Source organism: Nycticebus coucang, chromosome 16 (assembly GCF_027406575.1).
Source record: "Nycticebus coucang isolate mNycCou1 chromosome 16, mNycCou1.pri, whole genome shotgun sequence".
Classification (NCBI taxonomy): domain Eukaryota; kingdom Metazoa; phylum Chordata; class Mammalia; order Primates; family Lorisidae; genus Nycticebus; species Nycticebus coucang.
The window spans coordinates 4,383,061-4,409,572 of record NC_069795.1 but is presented as its reverse complement, the minus strand read 5'-3'; the positions used below and the strand labels follow the sequence as shown (position 1 = coordinate 4,409,572).

Here is a 26,512-nt window from a genome sequence, read left to right as displayed (position 1 = left end):
AACATGGAACGATTTTATTTTTTGCTCTTCTAGGGATTCCATACAACAGTATCACATGTAGTAAAAGCACAATGAGGCGTATTAAAACATAGCCAGATCTAACAGTTTGGATATCTCCTGTCATGGAAAAGAAATATCCCGCCCAGATTCACATTAACATACATGGTACATTAATATCAATCTCTGTATCATACACAAGACCGTGGCACATGTTTGCACACAGGGTCACGTTCTGCAATAAACTTATTCCGTAATAGTATTCAGAAGGCCACACGGGACACGGGTGACATGAAGTCATAGACAAGATGGTCAAACCTTTTGCATCCAAGGGTTTCCTTGGAGCCACACCCCAATCTCTGACACACAGGGGAGCTGCTTGCACAGCAGGTCATAAAACCCCTTTGAAGCCCCAAAACACAATCCCTCAGCGCGAACACCACCATACCAAAAATGAGAGCTGGAAGGAGACCAGATGAACGCTTCAACTAGATAACACTTTTATAACTTCAATCCAAAACTGAAGTTATAAAGTGAGAATTATTAATGATTTAGACACATGGCTCTAATGTTTTATGCAAAAGAAATGAATAGCAGCTGTCCCTGGACACGTGTGGACTAATCCAGGGACACGAGAGCTGGAGACCCTGTCCCAGTGGTGCTGCTGCTGCTTTCATTTCTTGTTACGTAGAACATCTTTGTTTTTAAAGTCAGCCCCATGACCTCAGTCACTCCTAAGACACTAGACCACCCAACGTTATGAACGTTTTTGACAGGTTTCAGGCAACAGCTGATATGGTGTTCATCTATTAAAGATATTTTATAAAGTAAGACTTCCACTGAGACTTTTCAGAGACAGGCTTCTCCGCTCACCACTGAGACATCTCCCCCTGCACCTCTCCCCTCAAGGCTGGGACGCTCTGAGCAGTTGGAGGCCGGACGCCTGGACAAAGTGGACTCATCCTTGCCTGGGCTTTGTCACTAAGGCAGAAGCATCAGTAGCCCCTCAGGAACACAGCAAAATGACCCCGATGCATTGTCCCCCCGACACCGGGCCCTCTATCATTGTTTGGGTCAACAGCCAAGCATGTGTCAGCCAACTTCACTTGGTGGCAATGCTGTGGTCAGCAGGCCCCGCTTCCTGATGGCACCTGTCACTCGGTCAATGTTTTGGCAAGCCAAGACAGGGTGAGCAGGGCTGGCCTACACAGAATCGTTAGGTCCCCACAAGGAACATTCAACAGGACAGGAGCCTCACATAGGCTCCTGGTCCCTGCAGGGAGCTGGCTAGGTCTTGCTCCGGCGCAGGAGTGTAGCGGCGGAGTTGTGGCCACCCTGGAACTTGAGGCTTTGCAGGTTGATGTGGGCCCCGTGCTTGAGCAAAGTCTCCACTGTCTGCGCATGCCTGCCCTGGGCGGCCAGGTGCAGCGCGCTGAGCCCCTGCGCGTCAGGCAGGTCGATGACCTCAGCACTGACCAGCTCCTCCACCACCTCTGAGTGCCCGTGGGCAGCAGCCAGGTGCAGGGCTGTCTGGCTCAGGGGCCCCCGGGCCAGCATGCTGGCCTTCTCCTCAATGAGCAGCTTGACAGTGGCCAGGTGTCCGTTGCGGGCAGCCAGATGCAGGGCAGTGCAGCCGTCTGCAGTCACAGCCTCCCTGCTGGCACCCCGATGCAGGAGCAGCCTGGCGGTGCTTGTGTGCCCGGTCTCTGCAGCCACGTGCAGGGGTGTCTGCGCCAGCAGGCTGCAGACATTGACATCAGAGCACAGGTCGATGAGGATGCGGGCCACGCGGTAGTGCCCACGCTGGGCAGCCAGGTGCAGGGGTGTCCTCCCGTCCAGCGTCTGGGCGTTCACACTCACCCCTGGCTGCTTGGCCAGCAGCTTGACAATGGCCAGGTGGCCTTGCCAGGCGGCATAGTGCAGGGGCACCCAGGCGTCCTTCCCCTGCAGGCTCACGTCCACACCACGGCGCAGCAAGATGCGCACAATGTGCTCCTGCCCGTGCTGACAGGCCACGTGCATAGGCGTGCGGCCCTCAAAGTCCACCTCGTCGATGGAGGCGTTCCTCTCCAGCAGCAGCCGCGTGCTGGACTCATCCCCATTCTGGGCTGCGAAGTGCAGGGCCGTCCACTGGTCCTCATCCTTGGCGTTGACGCTGACCTTCCGGGCCAGCAGGAGCTCCACGATGCCCCGCACCCGCCTCTCCACGGCCATGTGCAGCGGGGTGGAGCCCTTCCTGTTGGTGAGGTTGGGGTTGGCGTTGTTCAGGAGCAGCCACTTAACACAGTCCTCCTGCCCTGCCTCCACGGCCAGGTGCAGCAGGCTGGCACCACCATCCAGCACCAGGTCCACGTCCTGCGGCTGCAGGATCTTCATCAGCTTGCTGGTGTCCCCGGACACGATGGCATCCATAAGCTTCCTCTTCTGGATGTCCGTGGTACCCAGATCTGCAGGGAGAGGATGGGCCAGGGTCAGAGTGCAGCTTTGCACCCACAGACATGGTGACCTGCGGCCTTCACGTTTCACCTGACAGTGGTAAGTGCTGCCCGGAGGCTGCCCTATTGCAGGCAGATGTGTGGGAGCCCAGATAGGCTAATACTCTCAGATGCTCTTTAGCCAATCTGGAGAATAACAACCACTCTAGGTATCCCACAGGACTGGGATCAGATAAAGGAAGCAAGACTCAGAGACCCCCTGGTGCTTAGGGATGGCAGTGACTGTAAATATTCCTTCATTAAAGAAAGATAAAAATGGCTGACTTCGGGAAGCTGAGGTAGGAGGATCACTGGAGCCCAGGAGTTAGAAGCTACAGTGAGCTATGATTGCACCACTGCACTCCTACCTGGGGGCAGAGTAAGACCCTGTCTCTAAGAAAAAAAAAAACATAGACTACCAAGACCAGGCAGGAGCCCCTCTCCTGGACACTGACATAGGCAAACCTGTGAAGCCGGTGCCTGGGGCTGCAAGGGGGAGGACCCGGTTCTGGACCCCTCAGAACAATACTTTCCATCCTTGCAACTTGAGGAGAGGCATTTTCTATAATCCTGAAAGAATTGAGCTTCTCATTCCAGAGGGACCATCAGTCCAGCATTTAGGACAAAACATTCTGTTTTACACAAAAATCTGACTGCAGCGTCTGCAGTTCTGATTCCACAAAGACAGACCACCCTCAACATGCCAGTCTCAGGGGGCTTAGGTGGGTGGGAGCCTAGGCTGCTGCTGAGATGACAGACTCAGTGTGTCAACACTGACAGTCCAAGCTGAGCTGGTGAGCAATTCTCTCAAGCATAAAGATGAGATGTCATTTGAGAGAAAGTTCTAGAATGCATCTCTCCCTGGGAGATGATGACATTTCTTTCCAATTAGCCTCTGACCTGGCCCTAACTTCCCTCCCCCACCATCACCCACCGGGGACCTTCAGTCACAGCAGCCTTCCCTGCCTCTGCCTCTGTGCAGTATTCCCTGAACCCCATGTGCCCTCTCTCTGCTCTACTCCAGAATCTCAGGCCTGTAAGATCCAGGGGGAGGTCCTCCTCTCCAAAAGATTATCTTAATAATCTTTATCTATTATTAATCTCACAGGAAAAACAAACTGCCCCGGCACTCAGCCTCCATGCAGCTGCTGCTGCTCCATGCTCCCTATTTTCCCACAGGAGGTGCAGCCCCCCTTCAGGGGACAGGACCACCTCATATCCCTGAAACCAGCAGAGAGAGTGCAGCACCCCAGGGCAGGAATGGGGGCCAAGCACCTTCAAAAAACAAAACCCCTCCAAATTCACACAAAATGTAAGACTAGCGCCCACCCCAGCAGGTAGTTTGCAAAGGTGGCTGGCCAGGGTGTTGTAACCTCCAAGGCAACCCAGTGAGGGAGTCTGGGTGTCCTCCCGGCACGGTCTGAGGAGAGGCGCATGGGGCTGGTGTCTATTGGAGAGGAAGCTCACCAGGGTTTTACAGGGTGAGGCCCCCCCCCAATACAGATAGGGTGTAGCCTCCTCTCCTTCCACACCTGGTGACCCCGACTGAGCTGCCCCACCAGCACGAGCACCTCTGCACTTGTGCTCAGACAGCCAATTATGCCATTGACACCCAAAATTAATTAGTTAAGGAAGGGAAGAAACAATTGTTGTCAGGTCAGGTAACAGGATCACTGGCTCCAGACTGCCTGGGAGCCTCATAATGGGCCACCATCTCCCGGACACTATAGGTGGTGTCTTGCACTCACCATCTGTCGAAGGCTCTCGCTCAAAAGACAGTGACAGGGACCCTCTGGAAGAGAAGGCGGAGTCCACTGAAGACACCCCTGAGAGCCGCTTGCCGCTGCTGGACGATGGCAGCTTGGACTCGGAGGAGCTGCGGCTGAGCTCTTCCGGGCCCTCAGTGGTCTGGGAAATGCCAGAGTCCAGCTGTGACAGCAGCTCGGAAAGGCTGTGGTCATTGTCGAAGGCAGGGGCGGAGGCCCGCTTGAGGCGCGTGGACACAGGCGCACCCTACGGAGGGGAGAAGCAGGCAGGTGAAGGCCCTGCCACACTACTCGGCCCGTCCAAGAAGGCCCAAGCAGGTTATGGCCAGGAGGGGCCAAGTGCAGGGATAGGCTCCAGTGAGCTACATGCTGGAGGAGGCCAGAGACACTGGGCATGGAGTCACCACGCCAGTTTGCCCAGAATAAAGACATCACCAGACAAGACAAACTTCACAGAAAAGGAAACACCAGCACTCCTGCTCTTGCCAGACGAGAGAGGCCGCATGGACAAGCTGCAGCAGAGGGACCCTGAGCAGAGCGGCTGCAGAGTCAGGAGAGACCAAAGGCAGCAGAGGGACCCAGAGCAGAGCAGCTGCAGAGCCAGGAGAGACCAAAGGCAGCAGAGGGACCCTGAGCAGAGCAGCTGCAGAATCAGGAGAGACCAAAGGCAGCAGAGGGACCCTGAGCAGAGCGGCTGCAGAGCCAGGAGAGACCAAAGGCAGCAGAGGGACCCAGAGCAGAGCAGCTGCAGAGCCAGGAGAGACCAAAGGCAGCAGAGTCAGGAGAGACCAAAGGCAGCAGAGGGACCCCGAGCAGAGCGGCTGCAGCGTCAGGAGAGACCAAAGGCAGCAGAGGGACCCTGAGCAGAGCAGCTGCAGCGTCAGGAGAGACCAAAGGCAGGAGACAGAACCGAGCCAGGGCCCCTGTGTGGCTGACAAGTGCCACCTCTCTCCAGAGCCCTGTGGTCTGGGCTGGAGGCTCTGTACACAAGACGAGGGATGGGTGCCAGCTCCAGGGACAGCACAGTGACCCCCAAATATAATCAGGCCCTTTTAAGGGCGTCACAAAGCAGATTTCTGGCGAGTGAGCAGAATCTGACAGTAACTCACTCTTCTTCCCTGATTCGTGACTGCTTGCCCCAAATCCCTGCTCTCCCTAGGAACAGCTCGATGGCCTCTGGCACAGAACCCTGGCACAAGGTTCCGCTGCCTCCACCTGCTGCCTGCCTTTCTCCCCTCCCTGGGGGGCCCAACTGCCTCTTTACTGCTACCTCCCCTGGGCACCTGGGCCCCCAGCTATTATGCGCACACTTGTCCCTTTGTGTCCAGGCAGTGGGTGCACCGGAGTATGTAGTTAGCTCCCCACCTCACACCAACAGCTTGAGGTCGACTGCCAAGACACATTATTATAGAGCTACTTTATCAGGGTCACTTCCCAGATCTGCTGCAGCCTCTTTACCTTGAAGGGGATTTAGCCAGCCCTGGTACCTGCAGCTTTTTGTCACATCTTCAGTAACCTAAGTGGCACTCACAGTCCCAACTATCCATGAACAGTTAAAAGGTGACCAGCTCCCCATCCCCATCCCGTGCCAGGCTGCAAAGACACCCGAACACCAGCTGTCCCTGCTCTGGGCCCAGAAGGGGCTGGGCTTTCTAATCCCAGGTTTCAAAGCATATCCAACAAGTGGCTATTCAATGCCAACCCTGCACCCAGGCTATTCCCAACATCATCACAGGCAGGAGGCGGGGATGTGGCACTGTCAGGCAGGTGAATCTGGAGCCACCCATTGGACCTGCACCTCTAACCCAACCAGAGTTGGGTGCAGCTCTAGTCCAGCAGGGGAATCTGACAAGAGGAGCAGCAGATTGGAAAACACCACCACAGACCCAGGGAGACAAGGAGGCTGTGGGCTGATGCGGGTTACCTCACTCTTGGGCTCCGGCAGATTCTTCACATCCAGGTCTTGAATTGCTTCTTTCACTTCATCGTCGGGTTTTTCACATAGGTCTTCGGTTTCAGAAGTGATTTCTTTTGGGGAGAAAACAAAAGGAGGCGTGTCTCATTCGGATGACTTCCACACACAATCACCGAAATGGGGACAGATGAGGTGGCACCCAAAGCCTCCAGACAGCTGAGAACGAGCCATGTGCTGTCAGTGCTGAGGATCCTCACACAGCATGTCCCAGACCTGTCCCAGGCGAGCTCAGCAGACAAGCCCTGGGGACACCACGTAGGCAACTCTCTGGCCAAATCAGAGCCTGTCGGCAGTCACTTGCAGACCTCACCAGACTCAAAGCAGAGGCCTTCCCTGCTGGGGGTGGGGCACCTTCCAGACACACAGGCACAGAGCTGCCAGCCCCCAGCAGGTGAGCCCTCCTCACAGATATTGTTTCCTGCTGTATGTTTTAAATACCATTAATTTTTATTTCATCAGGGTTACTTCTATACCCAAAAGACTTCTGTTCTATGAGGTCAAGATCTCAAGAGAAGAGCAAAGTCTCAGGTCACTGGCCAGGCCAGTCTTTGGAACACAAGTGGCTGTGTCAGAAGGCTGGCTCCTCCTGGCAGCCATCCAGCCCTGGCTGGGAACAGGGACTGCAGGGCCAGAGTTGACCACTGGGTTCCAGCTGCCCCACCCCAGCCTGAGTGCCGGAGGCCATGGGCAAGTGCCCCAGCCAACCTGTCTGCACCTGGCTCATCTGGGTCCGCCTGTCTGTGTGTGTTGTCTCACCTGAGCCTGGCTCACAACCCCTCCTTGGCCATCAATGGCCTCTTGCGGCAGCCAGCACTGTGGAAGGCCAGAGGCTGGGACCCTGCTCAGGTGCTCACCTTGAAAGCTGGGCCGTTCCCGTGGCTCTTCCTGCCAACACCGCTCCATGAGGCGTATCAGGTTAGCACAGGCGTGAGGCCTGGCTCTGCAGACGGGTGGCAGCTCGGGGCGGTGACCCTTCACCACCTTCACCATGATGTGCAGGATGTTCTTCTCATCTGCAAGGGCAGGCACGCAGGTGAGGGGCTCTGTGGGCTGGGGTGGGCTGCTCATTGCAGGGAGGAAATGCCGAGTGTGGGAATGCACCGAGGGACATAAGGGACAAGTCCCCAGGAGACAGTGTCACCTCCCTTTTCAAAGCTTGGAGCTTCCCAGAACCCTTTCCCTTATGGGCATACAGATCTCTGTTTTCCCAGTTTTGCACACTACCTCTTCCCTAGGTTATGACCTAGGAAATGGATTCAGTGTGTTAGGTCACAGGGCAGCTCTTTCTGGGTGCCGAATGCAAGGGAAGCTCTGTCAAAGGAGAATATTTGCAGAGACTCACCATCAGCAGCCAGAGCCTGCCACAGGTAGCTGGACTCATAGACCCACGTGGCCCTGCTCTCCCCACAGTGGTAAAAAACCTTCCTCAAGTCCAGGCTCAGGCACCAGGGCCCAGGAGTAATGGGGGCCTTTTCCTCCACTCACAATGCAGGGCCTCACCTGTGTCTCTCCCCAGCTTCCTTTGGAAGCATGCACAGGCTCCATCGTTATTATTATTACTAGCACTGCTACTTTGGCCATACCTTCTTCTCTGACTAGGAAGGGTCCAAGGCAACCCTTGGCAAGCTGACCTCTTTTTTCTGCTCAGCCTAAAACCTCGAAGCCCATCAAGCCAAAGTTGGAGCTTCCTGCTCCCCACACCCCGCCCTGTCCCACAGCTCCAAACATACTCACACGCCAGCACCTCCACGGAGAGGCGGGCACACATCAGTGGGTGCAGAAAATCAGCCCAGAGTCGTACATAGCTGCCAGAATCCTAGACTTTCCTGTTACATCTTGTGCAATAAATACCTTAAGTATCTACACATTATATCCATGATTAATTCAGATATCCCAACAGGTCCTCTAAATAAGATGAAAGTAAACTAAACACGTGGAGTATTTTCAGACATGGATGCCTTACACTCTTGCACCTTGAACCCCACTATCTGCCAAGCAATAAAACACAAGAGCCTCGAACCTCAACAGTCACCCAATAAAACATGAGGGCCACGAACCTCAACAGTCACCCCAGTACCTGGCTTTGGGAGTCTCACCTATCGACTTCATGCAACCAGGTACACTGCCACGTTACAAAGCATTTGGACCACAGTCCTCCATGGGGTGGGGGCAGAGCTCTCAGAGAGGAAAAGAACACAGACACGGCCTCTCGGAAGAGGGATGCCAGAACACACCCCATCCCTTCTCCTGGGATGGTACAAAGCTGCCGAGACACTCCAAATCCCGCGATGCTCGGAGCACTCTCCGTGACTTGGCACTTTTTCCATACAAGGTTCCTATGCCTGCCCCAACCAGCCAGGGGCTCCCAGACCTGTGGGCCACTTTGGTCTATATCTTTTCTTTTAGACATTTTTAGTCATACCACAAGATATCATGAGTAGCCCAGAAATAAGAAAAAGGAATCTTAATCCAACGAAGCTAAAATGTACCTCATTTTTTTTTTTGTGGTTTTTGGCCAGGGCTGGGTTTGAACCCACCACCTCCGGCATATGGGACCGGCACTTTACTCCTTGAGCCACAGGCGCCGCCCAAATGTACCTCATTTTTATAATAAACAAGTCAAGGTACAAAAACATTGAGGACAGAGATTTGAAAGTGGCCACCTGGCAGGAGACCAGGACACCGCAGGGCTCAGGCTGGGCGACGGGGGACCTGGCAGTGGTTCTGGAGACTGGCTACACGGCCACATGGATGTACCCAGCACTACTGAACTGTATGCTTAAAATTCACCAGGTTAACTGTTTTTATGTCATAATTTTTTCAAATAAAAAATAAGTACCTGGAATTATCCAGAATAGGCAAATCCAGAGAAACAGAAAGCAGCTTAAAGGTTTGCCAGGGGTGGGGAAGAGGGAGAAATGGACAGTGGCCACCTAAGGGCCAGGGTTTTTTTGGAGATTAGGAGAAAGTTCTGGAACTAGACAGTGGTGATGCTTGCACAACACTGTGAATACACTTAACGTCACACATTTTAGATGGCTAAAATAAATTTCATATGTATTTTATCAACAAAAAAATTAGGTACCTAAAAAATCGCACTGACTACACCCCTTCAGACCTTTCCCTGTATGCAAATTACAGAAGACAGCTTTGTCAGCACATGAGAAAGCCTATGATGAGCTGGCCGAGGTCACGGTCACACGGACTTGTTGGGCAGGATGAAGTGGTGCCCCCACCCTAAAGACAGCCCTGCCGGCCTCCAGGCCCAGAGCACACAGCAGCAACGTGAGGACGGAGGAAGGACAACACTTCCCTCCTGCCAGGAAAGGCGAACACACAACAGCCCACAGATGGGCGTCCTCACCTGCAAACGGCTTCTTCTGTGTCAGCACGCCCCAGATGACGATGGCAAAGCTGGAAGAGAAAACAGGCATATTAGTGTGCAGGAACCAGGCCTCCCAGTGGAAAACCCTAATTCACAGCAGTGGTCTGGAAGAGAACCACCCCGAAGAGACAGGGGCCACTGAGATGTTTCTCATGGATTTTTTATTTTTTTGGTTTTATTTTATTTTTCTTTTTTTGGCTTATTTTATTTCGTTGCTTACTTTTTCTTTACTTTTGTTTTTTGTTGAGACAGGGTCCCACCCTATGCCCCTGAGCAGAGGGCAGTGGGCGTGATAGCTCACCGCAACCTCAGACTCGGGCTACGGGCACCCCACTGCCTCAGCCTCCAGAAGCCGCTGGGATTACAGCTGCTCGCCGAGGCGCCCAGCTGGGTTTTTCCATTTTTTTCATGAGTCGGGGTCTCACTGTCACTCAGGTGAGTCTCAAACTCCTGAGCTCAAGCAATTCTCCCTCCTCAGCCTCCCACAGTGCTGGGATTACAGGCGTGAGCCACAGCGCCTGTCTGGCTTCTCATGGATTTTTAAAGAGACAATGATGGTGAAACCCATCACATTGATGGCTCAGGTGTCAAACAGGTGCAGTCGGCCGACTGGGCTGCTGGCCTTCAAGCAGGCGAGGGCCCCCCGAGGGGCTGCCACTCCACAAATGGACCTGAGTCCAGGGAGGACGCCCCGGGTGCTTAGTTCACCTCCACCTCACAGGCAGCAGGCAGGCGCTCCCATAAATGGGACAGATGAGGAGGACTCCCGCCCTCTCCCCACCAATGGTTTCCATTCTTGGAAAACACAGATTCAGGTTCTGATTCAAACATTGCTGACCGGGGCTCGTTGAGATTTCAACAGAGGTTGCTAAACAAAGTGCAAAGAAAATATCAGGAGATGATCTAGTGAGCGGCCCAAAACCTTTTTGGCTTTTTAGAAATGTAAAAAAAAAAAAAAAAAAATATATATATATATATATATATCTATATACACACACACACACATACATACATACATACATACATACATATACACCTAGGTATCTACATGGGGTGAATTTATATTTACATATGTACATTGAATTACTACTCTGGATATAGCATAAAAGAGTCCAATCTGATGAATTTTTAAAAAACAAAAATAGGGTAGCGCATATGGCTCAAAGTAGTGGGGCGCTGGAGGTGCTGGAGGTGGTGGAGGTGGTGGGTTCAAACCCAGTCCCAACCAAAAACTGCAAAATAAAAAATAATAATAATAATAAAGAAACTAAGAGTCTACAAACTGAGCCAGCACAGAGCCTAGAGTTGATGATAGCAGCTACTTATAGGCACATCAGAACTCACCATTGAAAATTAATTGAAGTCTGCAAGTTCAAAAGTTGAAACTCCCAACCATAACATGAACAGTCTCTCTGATCCCTACAAGCTGTGACTAGTCCCGAGTGCCATTCCCCAGCGGATACCCTGCTCGAAGGCTGGCTAAGCACAGGCACAATGGCTACCGTCAAACCCGTCAGCCAGGACTGCAGGTGTGACAAAAAGGCAGAAGGCAAATGCCCGGGAGCGCAGGCCAGAGTCACAGGGAGAGGCTGAGTGCAAGAACAGACTGTCCCTCAGTTTGTGTGACTGAAACGTTTACAGTGTGAAAAAGGGACCGAGGGACGCAGGCTGTGTTATCTAGGTACACAGGTCCTGCTGATATTACTTTGCAAGCAGCCTCTCCTGCTGCTGTTCCTCCTCAAAGTAAATTGACACCAGCAGGTATAAGCTGCTCACAACACAAAACATGAGTAGATTCTAGAGAGCCCATGTGCACATAGACATGGGGACCGCTCAGAACAACAGGTTCCTCCAATGGCTGAAAAATTAACTCACATTTCATAAAAATGACAGAGTCCTGACAGTGCAGGGACGTCAGTCCAGCTGTAACCAGTTGCAACTGGCACCAATCATGAATATGATTACACTCACCAGCAACACTCACAAGAAACGTCTCTGGTACCCCCAGGGCAGACTGTACCCACTGGCTAAAACTCAAGAGCACACATCCCATTCACTTGGGCTAACTCCGTTATCTGGCTGGAATGGAGGAGGCCTTTCAGAAAGTTGCCGCTTAGAGCACGAAGCTGCCAGCCCGGCACACAAGGTGGGAGACAGGGTAGGTGAGGGCTGGGAGGTGTCACACACCTGTAAACGTCATGCTTGGTGTCAAAGAGCCGGCTCTTCTCCCGGATGCGCTCTGGGGGGAGGTAGGCGATGGTGCCGAACAGACCGTCCATGCTGAGGTCGTGGGTGTGGGATAGCCCGTTGCACTTGGCAAGCCCAAAATCAGAAATCTGCAATACAGCAATCACAATGATTGACGTTGCCTCGCCAGGCCCCATGGGCTGGCATTTTATGACACTTTATTGAAAGCACTGTGCAATCTCAGATGGCGCAGTAGGTCAGGAGCCCTGGAGGTGCCTCTCTAGGGAGCCCGTGCCTTGGCAAGCAGGCCAATGGCTGGCGTAGAACCACACCTGGAAGCCTGAAGAGCAACACAATTGAATGATATTTGGAGCGGAAAAGTACGCTCTAAGGAAGGTGTTCTCTGGGAGGGAGAACTCAGAAGCTATGATAAACTTACTTCCATACTCTGCCATGGTGGTTGATGGCCTGAATCTAGTCGGGCACAGACGGAAAAGCAAACCTCAGAGTGTCAGGTAAAGAGAGACACGTGACAACCAGCTCTGCCTGCCAGCGGATCCGGTTATGCAACCCGCCAGCTGGGAAGGGAGGCAGGCAGGCAGGAGCAAGTCCTCCAAAGGGAAACACCCCTCCAGAGTCCCTCAAAGCAAACAAAACATACAGCAGGCAGCAGCCTCTTCCATCTGGAATGTTTGTGATCAGGAGACACTTGCTGGTACCATCACTAAACACATGGAGTCTGAGTAAAGGTCTGATAAGCACCTCTGTCGCAGGGCCCTGTAGCTCCCAGGAATGCCTAGACACCCCCCACCATGACGCCAGCCGCTATACTCCAGCACTCTGCCTCTGTGAGCACAGGTCTCCTGCTAAGGTGTCCTTAAAGCTCACTTAAGCCCACAGCTGGGGTGCCTGTAGCTGGGAACTCCACAGACCTTTGGTAGGAAGGCTGGTAGGCCTCTGTGGGGGCTCCCATCCTGAGTGTCCCCAAGTCCCATGTAGAGACTACAGCTCATTGTCATTAATGGAACTCCTGGTCCACACGGGAAACAGCCTCTGTTCTCCTTCTATTCTCCTTTGAGGTTTATGGACTTTTTTTTAAAGCCCTTTAATTAACTCCTGGGCTCCTCCTTAAACACACCTAGGGAGGGAGAGGAAACAGGACTGAGTCAGCCTTTAGCTCTGGGCTGGCTGTCCCCAGAAGGTGAGCCAATGTGCCTGGTGTCATCACTGCTGAATGACAGGGAGGTGACAGGCTTCCAAGGATCCTGAGCAAATCTGGGGGGTGGTGAGGGAGAAAAGGTGCCAGGATGGGCCATACAGTCGGGTGCCTCAGAGCAAGGCACTGACTCTGGGTGGCCTTCACACCTGCACAGCCCCCAGGGATACCCCACTCTGGCGAGGAAGTTGCCGGCTCTCCACAGTAAAGCAATCACCTGATCCCATTCACATCTAACCAGCTCCAAGCTAGAGACAGAACGATGTGTTCTAACTCTCAAAATGACTTTTTGAACAGAAGAAGTTTCCGTTCCACGATCAGCAGCTTGGAACGGTTTAGACTCAGAAATGAGGACGGACACAGAGACCTTGCCTTTCCTCTCACTGCCAGACAGGGCCAGACACTCTGAAATAATATTTGGTGGGGGGAAAAAATAAGCAGAAATTCTCTGTAAAACCTCTGGCATCAAGAAGCAAATTCGGAATTCAGTAATGTGGCAGGCATGCAGCCCTTCAATCCCAGGGTCTGGCTGGACAAGACAGGAAGACAGCCTGTGACACACAGCAGAACACAAGGTCTGTATGACCCTCGGAGCACTGGTCTGGGGAAACTGGGTGTAAAAGCAGCCCAGGGTTTTAAACCAACTTATTTCATTTTTAACTTGAAATTGATCACAATTTTTTAGTATTGACATTTAGTGTATCTAATATTGAATAATACTAAGTACTAACTATTTTTAATATACTTTGCAAAGCAGATGGTTGCTGTGAAATTTTCAATTCTAACCGTGCTTGGAACAAAGAGGTAGCTGGCCTGAACCAGGGGCATGGGGCAGGGGCTGAAACAGGGGTAGCAGCTTAGGGTTTCATCTCAAATAATTGTCTACTAAGCACAGCTTCCAGGTTTTGCCTTCAGGAACAAAAGTGCTACCTCTTGGAACCCCAAACATATGCTCTGGCTGCCCGCCACTCCCCAGGCACTATCTCTGAGAAAATGAAACATGTAATCACATTTTTCTGTTTGTTTTTGAGCTTCTGGATGGTGATTAACATGCCTGATTAAGAAGGGTGTCACACGACAGCAACCTTTCCCAGGGCCTGCTGGGGTACATGGGCCGCTACCATGTCCCAGGATGCCTTGCAGAGGCGTAGTCACTTCTTTTTTTTTTGTAGACAGAGTCTCACTTTATGGCCCTCGGTAGAGTGCCGTGGCCTCACACAGCTCACAGCAACCTCCAACTCCTGGGCTTAAGCGATTGTCTTGCTCAGCCTCCCGAGTAGCTGGGACTACAGGCGCCTGCCACAACGCCCGGCTATTTTTCGGTTGCAGTTTGGCCAGGGCCAGGTTTGAACCCGCCACCCTCGGTATATGGGGCCGGCGCCTTACCGACTGAGCCACAGGCGCCACCCCCAGAGGCGTGTCACTTCTAGAACATTCCCACCAGGGCTTCACTAGCTCTCTCCTCAGCCACCCTGGGCTCCCTGTTGACACCACTTCGGACTCTGCACCACTGACAAAGACTGCCACACACCAGCTACAAGGCCAGATGCTTCTAAGGAAGGATCACCAGTGGGAAGTGGCCTGCAGGAAAGTCAGCCCAAGTCCGTGGGACAGTCCAAAATTGGCACTCACTCCCACACTGAGCAGAGAAGAAGTGCCACTGTGTGTCTAGAGCTAGGGAAGGTGCCCAAAGGACTGTCACATCCCTGACTGGGACAAGATTATCCGCTAGTAACTACTCACAGCACAGACCCCTGCTAGAGGAGCTCTTCCAGGGGCAGGGCACTGTGCTAAGCGCTTTATCACGACACCCCAGCCACTCACCCCCAGGCTAGGTGATGAGAGCTGGCCACGGGCAGCCCTGTCCAACCACAGCTGCGTGCCTGGTGGTGCCAAAATGCACTCAGCAGCTGTCTCCCCAGGAGCCTTCTCTCCCTTCAGCCACCCCTAGTGGCAGGCTAACATGTCCTTGCATCACCGTTCTAGCTCAGTGCTGCCTTCTCCTTCCCCAGCATGAAAACCCTGAGTTCTCCAGACTTCTCTTGGGCTGTTTCTTCCACCCTAAAAGCTCTTCTCCAGCCTGCATCCCCCACTTTTGACTCAGTCTGAAGGCGAGCCCCAGAAAGCCCACCCTCATCCCGAGGGGCTGTCCCCACACCCGCCACAGGCTACTCTCTCTGCTCTTGTGCGTCATCTGGTCTCCTGAACACAGGGAGCTCTCCAGCAGCTCAGGGGACCTGCAGGCCTTGGGATCAGACTCCAGCCTCTGCTCCATGACATGTAGTGGGACAATCCTGGCCACTAACTTAACCCAAGCCCCAGCACAGCAAGAAATGGAGGCCGATGTCCATGAAGAGGGCAGCACCTGCGTGCAGAGCCTCTGCTACACAGGACCTGCTATTCCTTCCCTCCCTGGTGGGAGGCACACTGAGGAGGCCAAAGATGCTACTATCCACTGGGTCCCCGGACCGGCGCCACCTGCAAGAAACCTCGCAAGTGCCAGCCCCAGGTGGAGGGGTCACACATGACGCCCAGCCTTTCCAAACCCCAGGAAACAAGAATCCCAGGGAGCCCCAAAACCACCCAGGACTGATACAACCCAAGTCACTGGACTTTTACCTCTGTTACCCCAATTCCCCGTTTCCTTCTGCTGACTACAGCCCAGGTCTGGGCACAAGGAGCAGGCAGTGCAGCCACTCGAGAGCGTGGGGGCAAGGCCAGGCTGAATCCAGCTCTCCCCTGACTCCTGCAGTGAGGCTGACAGAGAGGCCGGGAATGGCTGTGCAACCAAGAACAGCAAAGTGTCCAAAGCACACAGGCAGCTCCTCCATGTCCTCACACAAACTGGATGTAATTCAGGCCCCAACTCTGGGCTCCTTCTCATTCCCAGGTCCATACAACTGTACCATTTGGGCCAGAACATATCCCCGGGTGACCCAAGTGTGCAAACGTCACCACATGGGGAGAAACCGCAACACGTGTCACCCAAAGTGACAGTATAACCCCAGACACAAAGGCCTCCAAGGGTGAAACAAAGAAATAAAGCCTTATGCATAAAGGCCACTGCTAACCTCTGCCGATACCAGGACGTTATATTATGCCTCAGACTCTCCTGTGCTTTATAAACTTATCAAAGGAGGAAAAAAGCAGAGCTGCTAGGCCTTGCGCTCATCCAACACCCTGCCCCACCACACTGCCCTGTGCAGGCCACCTCCCCACAGCCTCCTCCTGCTGTGCCCTGCTGTGCCCACATGGCCACCTCCCCTAGCCCCCGAAACCACGGAGGGGAAACATATCCCTTCACTGCAGAACCTGAGATCTCCCAGGGACACATCTGGTCCATCAGTCTGATTTTACACCTAACGTCACAGGACATTCAGTGAGTGACACTGGAATTCTTAAGCCCATACACTCTTTCTCCAGAATCAGTCAAGTGGCAGGATCTGGGGGGGCAACCTCGTCTTCACAGGGCCTGTCCTCCAGCCACATGCTACGTGGTGTGTACACCACCTCCCACGAGCCCAGGCTCCTGCTGTTCCTCACTGGGGAAAGCCTCAGCTCCAGGCTCTCTGTCTCGTCTGTTTTCCCTCGAACCCCGCTCCCTTGCCCCACCTTGACGTGGTAGTGCGCGTCCAGCAGAATGTTCGCAGGCTTGAGGTCCAAGTGCAGGAGCGGGGGCGACATGCAGTGGAGGAAGTTCATGCCCACCGCGGTCTCATGGACTATGCGGAAGCGCAGATCCCACGGCAGCGGCTCTGAGGCCAGCAGCTTTTCCAGGGAGCCCGTCTCCATGTACTCCATGACCAGCCCCACCGGCTCACGGCAGATGCCGTACACAGGCAGGATGTACCGGAACTTGGCCATCTCCATCTTCTTGGCTTCTTCCAAAAGCTCCATGCGTTCCCTGAAAGAGTTCAAAGGTATGAGGAACACACATTGGTCACTCAGCCACGGACACAGAGCACCCTGACCAGAAGACAACTGGCTCCAGATGGCCGGGAAAATGTTCACATCACACACACAGAGAAGCGCATCGCGCACGCACGAGGGGCACAATTAATGTCGCCTCACTATATGTCTGAGTATATGCAGGCTCCCCACGGGCTGCTCAGACATCCCTGTGCATGGGGTTCTCCGAAGTAAGAAGAGAAACCTTAACAGCTAGCTGCCAGCCTCAGGGTCACTGGAGTCTGCAGCTGTGCACCAACAGCCCCTTCTGGGTTGGGAGACATGTAGGTTCCACTAAAACTTGTAACTACTTACCTATCTGAGAAACCCATCTCACCATCTCACCCAAACTCACCATCTCAGTTTAAGCCCAACACCTTGGCTGGCCTGGTATTCAGTTATTCCTGAATCCAACCTCACACACTGAAGGAACAGAACAAGTCTAAAGCCTGGGTGTGCCATGGGCCAAATCCAGCCGGCCATTATTATTTTAATAACAAGTATAAAATACACAAAACAGTTATGTATCATCTTAAATTTTCAGAAGGGTACAATTCCATGCCCCTACACACTCTCACAAAGTTGTGTAACCACCACCACCACCACCTACACCCCAAACTGTTCCATCATCCCCAAGAAAACTCTGCACCCATTAAACATTAATGCCTTCTGCTCACCCCAGGCCCAGGTATCCACTTCTCTGCTTTCCATCTCTCTGAACTTGCCTATTCTGGGACTCCGCTATAAGTGGAATCATACAATACTTGTCCTTCTGTGTCTGCCTTACTTTAATAAAAACATGTTTTCAAGGTCTATTTACAATGTAGCATATATCAAACTTCCTTTCTCTTTATGGCTGAATACTATTCCGCAGTATGAATAACCACATCCTGCTTATCAACTCATCTGTGAATAATGCCATAAATCTCTTCACATTAGTGACAAACACCTGTCAGAATCCCTGCTTTTTATTTTTTTGAATTTACACCTAGGAAGAACTGTTAGGTCACGCCTATGCCTGGAAGACACCCTCACCACACAGAAGCATAGCTCCAACAGAGCTCCAGGGCCTGCGAAGCTGAGGACACTCTCCAGCCCCTGTCTCAGGTCATTTCCCTAGGGCAGCCTGTGTGTTCACAGACCACAACCACAGTGCAAGGGTCTCTGCTAGTGCTGTGGCTCAGAGTACACCCAGGGTGAAAGGTTGAAGAACACATTTTGGCCACAGAGGATTTTGATCAGTGGTTTTCAAACACAGACTTTGTAGAAAGTATCTAGGAACCTGGTTGGAATGCATGTTCCCAGGCCTCTAAATAATAATAAAGGGCTTTCGAAATAATAAGTTCCTAAGCCACGCCTGGCAAGGCCCAAGCCCTGGAGCTGGAAACTGACCAGCTTCATGTCCATACACAGGCTGCAGGCTGGGGCGGCCCCAGTGGACACCCCCAGAAAGTAGATTGCAGCACAAACCCCTGGCCATGGCCCAGTTGCAGCTCCCACCCCAGAGCCCCACTCTTAGCCTACCAGAGGATCCAAAAACAGGTCCATTTCCTACTGATCTTGACCTCGCCTTGAAACCACAGGCCTCCCAGGCAGGAGAGCATTTCCTATGCAGGAAGGCGCAGGCTGATAGGAACCCTGGGTTTCACTGTTCACCAAAAGCTCTTCCCTATGTGGAGCTCCCAGCCCCTCTGCCCGTCACAGCACAAGCCCCACAGCGGGGAGCAGAGCCCCATGAGCACACATGTGAGCTCGGACCCCTGGGTGCAGCCCACTGGACTCATATAGGAGCCACTCTGCCCTCTGGGGACATTGGGCAATGTCTAGACACAGCGATATCCTGGCTGCCACACCAAGGGATCCTACCAAGCTTCTATAGTGGCCCTGCATGTGATAGCCTCTGGTGTACACCCAGTTAATGCATTTACAGCCAAATTTAAAATAAAAACCCCTGCAGTCTAGAATCACCACGTAAATACTCCTCACATCTATCTGCCTTCCCCTGACACCCTTCCATCTGTCACACTCACCACGTGAGAGAACCGATGATGGAAAAGGCCCCTTCCTGCCTCTCTGTGCGTGTGCTTACTTCTAGGGAGAGGAGGGAGAGTCACACCAATGAGGGAAAGGCAGCGAAAATCCAAGTCTTCTGAAGGGGAAGCACAGGGGCCAGGAGCATGGGGGATCCAGAGTCAGAGAAGGAGTCGGGTGTCAGGGAAGGCTCTGGGAGGCAGAGAGCTGCATGGGCCCAGGGACCCGGGGGCCGAGAAGTTGGGGGGTACACAGAGCAGGACACACCTGGAGGACAGAACAGACTGGATGTGGGGGATGCTCTGACCTTCCCAGGAGTCACTGCAGCTACCATGGTGGAAGTGGGGCACCTGGGGGAGGGGGAACCTGTGGGGGCAGGAAAGTACATTCCAGGAGCAAAGAATCCCTTTGGAACAAGTGAAACAAGCATCAGGAATGAATCATCAAATAACTGCAGGACAGAAAGGAGCTCAGTCTGCCTTGTTTTCTTAGCACTCTGTTAAACGACCAATTAATGGAAAACAGGATATAGGTCCCTGGGCTGGGGACGGAGCTGCCCCTTCCAGTGGGAAACTCCACAGTGACAGGTTCCAAGGCAGCCAGTTCCTCTGCAGTCTCTGGGCTTGGCCACACTCCGGGACCCCACCTGGGGGGCAGATCCCACATGAGGCCAGCTCAACCCTGTTCTCAGTCTCAACAGACATCTGAAAAAAGGGAGGAGAGGGCCCAATGCCAACCCCACACATCATCCTGTCATCCAAAATAAAATCAGTTTGGAGGTTGAGGGGTACAGAAAAGGACACCTCTCATCTCCTTCCCTCCTCATTGTTACCCAAACCAGCACTAGAACAACTAGTACTCCCAACCTGTTGCAATTGGGACCTAGCACCAGCAGCTGCTTCTGTTTTATATCTTGCTACAAATCAGAGTTGTAATTTGTCTGTTTCTTATTGATTTTCTTTTAAAAATGTGGCCAGCTTGCCATCCCTCCCCTATCCGTATGGGTGTCCCCTCCTAGCTGTAAGGTTTTGAAAAACTGACAAAAAAAAAAAAAAAATCAGGTGTTAACAGGCTGGGCATAAACAAGGGTCACTTTTTCACTTTAAGTAGACATTCTGAGCCAAACCTAACCACTGTGTATTTTGAGAACAAAGTCAATGAAAGGAAAGCTGAATATATCTTACTAAGTGGAAGCTCTGAGCCACTTTGCAAATAAAGTGTTTTCTTCCCTTTGCCCAAAGAGCTGAACACATAAAACCCAGGTGACTTCTGATTGCCGTGCTCCCTCATTAGTGACTTAACAGCCACCGGCTGGCAACAGATCACAACAGCCTCCCCAGCGCACCAAGTTCAGCAAGTTCTCCACCTCTCCCTGCCGCAGGCCCTTTCCGCAGAACAGAGACCACATTTACCTTATTTAAAAAAGAAACAAATAAACAAAAAAGAACCTCCGATGTGGGTTTGCTCCTGCAAACTGATCCCAGATCTCCTGAGGGAGTCCCACAGGCTTTGCAGACCACCTGCCCAGAGCCTTTCCCACTGTACCCTTCAGATGTTTCCGCAAGGAAAATCAGCTGTCCAGGAAAATAAGCCATTGTTTCCAGGGACAAACCACCTTCTCTGGAATAGCAAAAAAACAGAACTGCCTTTGGGCAGACAGGACTTGGAGTGGAAGAGGGTATCGGGTCCCACCAGCAGGAGGTCACAGCACAGAGTGGGGAAGGCAGAGAGAGGTGGGCCCCTCACACAGCAGCCTGCATCTTCCTCAGGAAGTCCAGCACATCCCCAGAAACCTTTGGTAACATTTATCATCTCAGCACTCCTGAGCCAAAACTCAAAATCCTTTCAGGCTTTCTCCAGCTGCTCCCAGACACATACCCTGGGGTGCCCCAACAGCTTTCAGGAGCTCCAACCCTTCCAGGGTCCAGTGTCACCAGAGACATTTGCAATTCGATAAGCCTGAAAGGGGCCTCCTAGTCGCTGCTGGGAGAGGCCTTTCTGATTAGGGAGCTAGAAAGTGCAAAGCACAGGAGAAACTCACCAATTGCTTTTTGTCCATGGCAATTATTATTTCAAATAATTTTTCCTTTAAGCAGCATTTCTAGTTTATGCAGAAGACCACACAAACAGAAGTGTAGCCTGACGGCTGTCATGTTAAAAACCTGGAGAGATTGTGTCACCAGCCTTGGGACCACAGGACACTACTGCACCAGGTCGTCATTTTTGCAGACACCAAATCACATTACTTGCTAATAGTGAAAGGGACACTTCTGGGCCACCAGAACCCCCTGATGTCAGTCTTAATTAAACCACCACCTACAAACTGTACATCCCGCCTCCGTAGGGGACAGAGTTGCTAAGTCTGCTTCCCAGCAGGAAGGGAGGAAGCATCCCTGCCCCACCCGGAGGCGCCCTTTGGGTTCCAGACAGAAAACCTCTGGGCATTAAAAGGATCAACTGGGGTTCAATTTTTAAAGATACTTCTTCTCACTGGAGTTTGTATTAGTTCGATTTCCTTCTCATTTAGAACTAGCCAAAGTGTAGGGTCCCTTCCCAAGGTGGGCACTGGAGCAGGAAGAAATATGGAAAATATCATCACACCAATCATTTCTAAAATAAACTTTCTAGAAAAGCCACAAGATTCTCCTCCCAACCGAGCAATTCAATTCCAAAGACCACAAGGCCTGCCACTGACTAAGCAGCAGCTTCCATCTAGGCCAGACTGCCCTAGACTGCATCTTAGAAGGGGCTGAGGTAGAAGCCTAGCCTGTAAGGTCTAGAGAGGCAGAGAAACAAAAACTAGGGGAGGGGAAAAAGAAGGAGGGGGAAGGACAGAGCAGGGGCTGAGACCTGCTCAGGGAGAAGAACTCTGCAGAAGAAACCAGGAAACATTCAGGAAAACTGCAGCTGAAAAAAATGGTTTCATCATTTGTTAGCTGATGCTTCTCAGCAGGCCAGCTGCACGCCAATCCAATTACATTCCCAGGGAGCCTCGGAGGGGTTCCCACACGGCTATTTTTAAAACTGACAAGAAACGGGCTTGTCAGATTGTCAGCTCTGTAGTTACAAACCCAGGGTTTGCTCAGGCTCGCCCGAACTAGCCTGTGCCTAACGTATGAGCTGCTCGGGCCAGGCAGTTGGCTACTCTGAGCGCCTCTAGCTGAGGGCTGGCACGGGAGAAACGGGTCTTCGAAGGGTCGCTTTATTCTCTTCAAACTGGTAGCAGCACCTACCCCTAAGCTACACTGTAGGTTTCAAACCCCTGTATGGAGGGGGAGCTCCTAGTGAACTGTCAGAGTGGGGCCCCTTGGCAGGCACTTCCTTCCCCCAGGGTACCTACATGGGTGTCTTTTTAGGCATAAGTGGGCAGCCAGCTACTCAAAGGACACCATGCAGGTGCTAGAGACCAGGGTTAGCTTCATCCAACAACAGCTGGGGCCAGGGTAGGAAGCCAGCTGGGAGACCCCCACCCACCTGGAAGGGCAAGCTGCCCTGGCCAATGAAAACTGGCTTGCCCACACCTGTACCTCTGGTGCGACCCTATGTGACCACTGGAGAGTGCCATAAATGACCCAAATCATCCTGGAAAAAGATCCAGAACCATGTAGCAATGGAGAGAGGTATCATCCCTCAAGTAGGTGTGATAAAACTTAGCCAGAAGGAATACAGGGCTGGGGACACAAACAGAAACCCCAGGAAAATCCTATTTTCCAGGGAATGTCTTGCAAATATGGGGTGGGGGGGCAACTATTTCAAGGCCTAGGTGCAACCTTGCAAAATCACAATGCAACCAGATCCTCCTGGACCACGGCAGATCCACACAAATGCCTACCAAGAACCTCAGCTGAACACAGTCAATAATTAACCTAAAGGAGTCAAATTCCTTACAAAGACTGACCATCTTTTCAAACAGAGACATCAACCACTGCTGCAAACCCAAAACTCCAGCCTGCTCTACTAGGCCAAGCAAAGTGCAGGAGGTGAAATGCTTTCTGCCAGCAGGCTGACCTCCACCTAGCCACCAACATGCCAGCACCCGCCTGCTGGGGTAGGGCAGGAAAGACTTCCAGTTAAAGGACAAAACACTTTCAACCAGGCTGTGCAATATCCTAGGGACCCGCCTCAAGTGGAGAAACCCTACCTCCAACTAGGCCATCCAAGAAACAAGGGACCGGTCGCTGGAAATAACAGATTCTAAGGATCAGGCTGATGAGTCAGCCTGGACGTATGTGTTCACTTTGCTCTTCCAACATGAGAAATTGGTGCTAAGATCTTCGCTGCTGATGAATAAGACTCACTTGGACTAGAAGACTGTTCCTACTGAGAGGATCTGACTTTTCAGAATCTCACCACTAACAGATGTTCAACATGATTTGGATTTCATCAAAATAACCACGGTGCCCCTGCCAGCCTAAGAAGTCCCCAGAATCTGGGGCACAGCCTCTGTGCAAGGGTCAGCCCTTTGACTTAGTTGCCACTATACTTAAGTTCCCAAGAAACCTTGGTTTGAGGGTTACACCAAAAAGCCACCAGTAAGATCTACTCTGCAGACACCTAGCCAAGGTGAAGACACAAAGGAAACAGGCTGGGAGGTCCCAGGGTTACAGCACACAAGGCCACCTGGACAGGACACAGCATTACAGCATTCTTCCAAAAGCTGGGGGGCCCAATGGCTCAGTCAGGCCCGCAATTGAAACCTAGTCTCTCAGGCAGCAAAGCCTGAGTGAGGTTTAAAAAGAACTGCTTTCCTAAGTGAAAGAGTGAGCGTTCAGGGCTGACAGCGTAAGGGGACTGCCAGGTAAAGTACAACGTAACTTCCCCATAGTATGTAAGCTTCAATAAAGGATAAGTAAAGTGTTCTGAATTGAAGCCATAAACAGGGAAATGCGCAAAAAAAAAAAAAAAAACAAAAAAAGAAAAATGAAAGTTGATTTTCAAGACACAATCGACCCACTTTATTTAACCCAGGCGGCTCTGCGTCCTCCCCGTTCGATTTCACGAACTCAAGCACTCCCGCTTAGAGGGACAGGCCTGCTCTGTCCCCTCTGTGCCAGCTTTCGGACGGGGAAACGGGTGCAGGAGGGCTGTGTGGCACCAACACAGCGCGGGTCGGCGAAGGCTCTCCTTCCCCAGAGGTTCTGTTTTGAATTGAAATCAGCCATAAGGAGACCGCGGAGAGGAAGCTCAAGGTTGGACCGGACCTCGGGCCCCCTGCCCTACACCCCCGGCTGGCCCCGCCGGAGAGCACCGACGCGCGAGCTCCGGGGCGCTGACAAAGCCTCGCCCAAACCAAGCCGGTACTTCCGACCGAAATAATTACGGTCTTACACCAATTTGTGTTCCAACGTAAATTACTAAGTAGGACGGAGCGTAACTCCATTCACAAAGCCCAGAAGCCCGCACAGCAATTTTTCTAAGCCGGGTGCAGACCGCAGAGCCCGGGGGGTCGGGGGCGGCCCGCAGGCGCCGCGGAGCTGCTCCGGTCCAGGGCGTAGGCCAAGCTCGCGACCCTGGAAATCCGGGCCACGCGGCGGTGGCAGGTAGCACGACGGGGCACCCCACAACGTCCCAAGGCTCCCCACTTTGCAGCCGCACACCCAGGCCGCGATGCGCACAACAGACCCGGATCGTCCCAAAGCGCCACCGCGTCCCTGCGGCCCTCCAAGCCCAGCGGACACCGCCGGGGACTCGCGGCCTCTCCCTGTTCTTCGTTCCCCACGACCACCCCGAAGCTGTTCCGGAGGTGGCTCCGGTGGAGAGGAGAACCCCAGACTCCAACCCCAGCCTTGGCCGGGCCCCGGCGCCCGGTCCAGCGTCCTCGCCCGGGCCGCTGACCTGTCGTCGACGTGCAGGCTCGGAGAGCACTTGATGGCGAGCCACGTCTTCCAGTGGACATGGCGCACCTTGTACACCTGTCCGAAGCCGCCCGAGCCGACCTTCTCCCAGCCCGCGAACTCGCCCGCGTCGAAGGTGCGCAGCAGCCCCAGGGCCCACGGGCTCCCACCGTCGCCCTCCATCGCTCACGTCTGGCAGCCGCCCGGCGCCGCCGCGGCCGCCCAGGTGCCCAGGTGCGCGCGGCCCCGCCCCGCGTGTCGTCACTTCCGGGCCCAGGGCCCGCCCCGGCGCCTGGCCAGCACCGCCCCCCACCGACCCGCGTGGGAAACCTTGGCGCGCGCGTCGGCTGGCCTGCTTTTCTTTGTTTTTAAAAACATAATTGTAGAGTCACATGCAGTTGTAAGAAATAACCCACTTTGCGCAGTTTTCTCTAGTACTATCACTTCGCAAAAACTTTACAAAAGAAAGTATAATCGCACCACCTGGATATTGATTTTGATCCATCACCAATCTCATCCAGATTTTCTCGATTTTACTTGCTCCCGTTTGCATGTGAGTGTAAGTCCTGTCCTCCACCCCGGAACCCCTCTAGTGCCCTTTCATAACCTCACCCCAAGCCCTGGCGTCCCTAATTTTTCCTCCGTGTCTAAAATTGTTTTGTTCAAAACTGTTATGTTTAGATGTAGGAACCGTATAGTACCTCATCTTTCGGAATTTGTTTTTTTGTTTTGTTTTCTACTGAGCATTAAATCTCTGCAGTTTCATGCCTTGCTTTTTTACACGAGTTGCGTTTCCTCTTAAGAATTAATTCCTTTTTTAATTTTAATTGCTCCAACAGTAGATCTAAAGTCTATTTCAAATACATGCAGACGCCCCTACCCCTCCTTTCCTAGAGAACAGGGTCCTTTTACTGGTAGAAAAAATGGTTTGAAAAGGAAAGATGAATTTTTCCATTTGGGGGGAATAAAAAAACTCCCGGCCACATCTGGGCCAGAGGTCAAATCATATCATACATTCCCACGCCTCAAAAACACTCATCCCTGACTGCTGGATAGTGAGTGAAGGCTTATCGGGTCAAAAGAGATGAATAATGCAGGTGAGACAGGGAGATAAAGGAGACAGCATTTTAACAACAGTAACTGTGTTTTGTGTTAGTGGCCAGAAAAAGAAAGAGGTTGTTCCTCTGGCTGGCATGTTGGAAGCCTCAGACCTGCTTCTGTTGTCCCTTTCACAGGAGCGTGATAATCTTATTTTACATCCAACCTGTAAAGGAGCCTCACACGGCCCTCCCCACCCCCACTGGCTCCTCTCTGGGGAGGTCAAGGTGCTGTCATGACCCATGATGTTCTCGCTGGGGTAGGGGATGCAGGACATCCTTGACCCACCAAGCAGCCACATTCTTCCCTACCTGTCCTTGAAATTAAAATTGGTCTCTTGCAATTTTATATGTGCACTTTAAGATAATATAGGGTTTAATTGAAATATGAATCAGGTATAGGTCTGTCAACAATGAAATTATATACGTGTTTATTGATCTCTACAAATATGACTCCAGCTTTGAAAAGAAAAGAACTTAAAATTGATCTCCTTTGAGGCTGGGGTGGCAAATGGTTGTTTTAAGTTTGTAACGAATATAACATTTAAATTCACATTTTAAAAATAATTGGGGTTTTGAATATCTAAAAGTAACTTGAAAGT

The 26,512-nt window shown here is 52.4% G+C and overlaps 1 protein-coding gene across 2 annotated transcripts; it reads right to left on the bottom strand.

Annotated features, from left to right (window-relative positions):
• Nucleotides 1–25,065, bottom strand: RIPK4 (receptor interacting serine/threonine kinase 4). 2 transcript variants are annotated; one of them, XM_053565016.1, is made up of 8 exons: nt 24,815–25,065; nt 16,613–16,904; nt 11,785–11,933; nt 9,577–9,626; nt 7,067–7,225; nt 6,162–6,265; nt 4,220–4,484; nt 1–2,444 (listed from the first exon to the last, which is right to left on the bottom strand). In XM_053565016.1, exons 1-8 carry the CDS (start codon nt 24,994–24,996, stop codon nt 1,285–1,287), a joined length of 2,361 nt encoding a protein of 786 aa, XP_053420991.1. In that variant the 5' UTR covers nt 24,997–25,065; the 3' UTR covers nt 1–1,284. The 2 variants fall into 2 exon arrangements, with proteins under 2 accessions (XP_053420991.1, XP_053420992.1); XM_053565017.1 differs by having other exon boundaries at nt 24,883–24,975.
• Nucleotides 25,066–26,512: the final 1,447 nt, after the last annotated feature.

Coding starts and splice junctions, on each gene's coding strand:
- RIPK4 (XM_053565016.1), bottom strand. CDS start 24,996: ATGGAGGGCGACGGTGGGAGCCCGTGGGCCCTGGGGCTGCTGCGCACC. Junction 16,905..24,814: donor AGCCTGCACGTCGACGACAG/GTCAGCGGCCCG, acceptor GAACTCTTTCAG/GGAACGCATGGAGCTTTTGG. Junction 4,485..6,161: donor TGCCGGAGCCCAAGAGTGAG/GTAACCCGCATC, acceptor TCCCCTCCGTAG/GGTGCGCCTGTGTCCACGCG.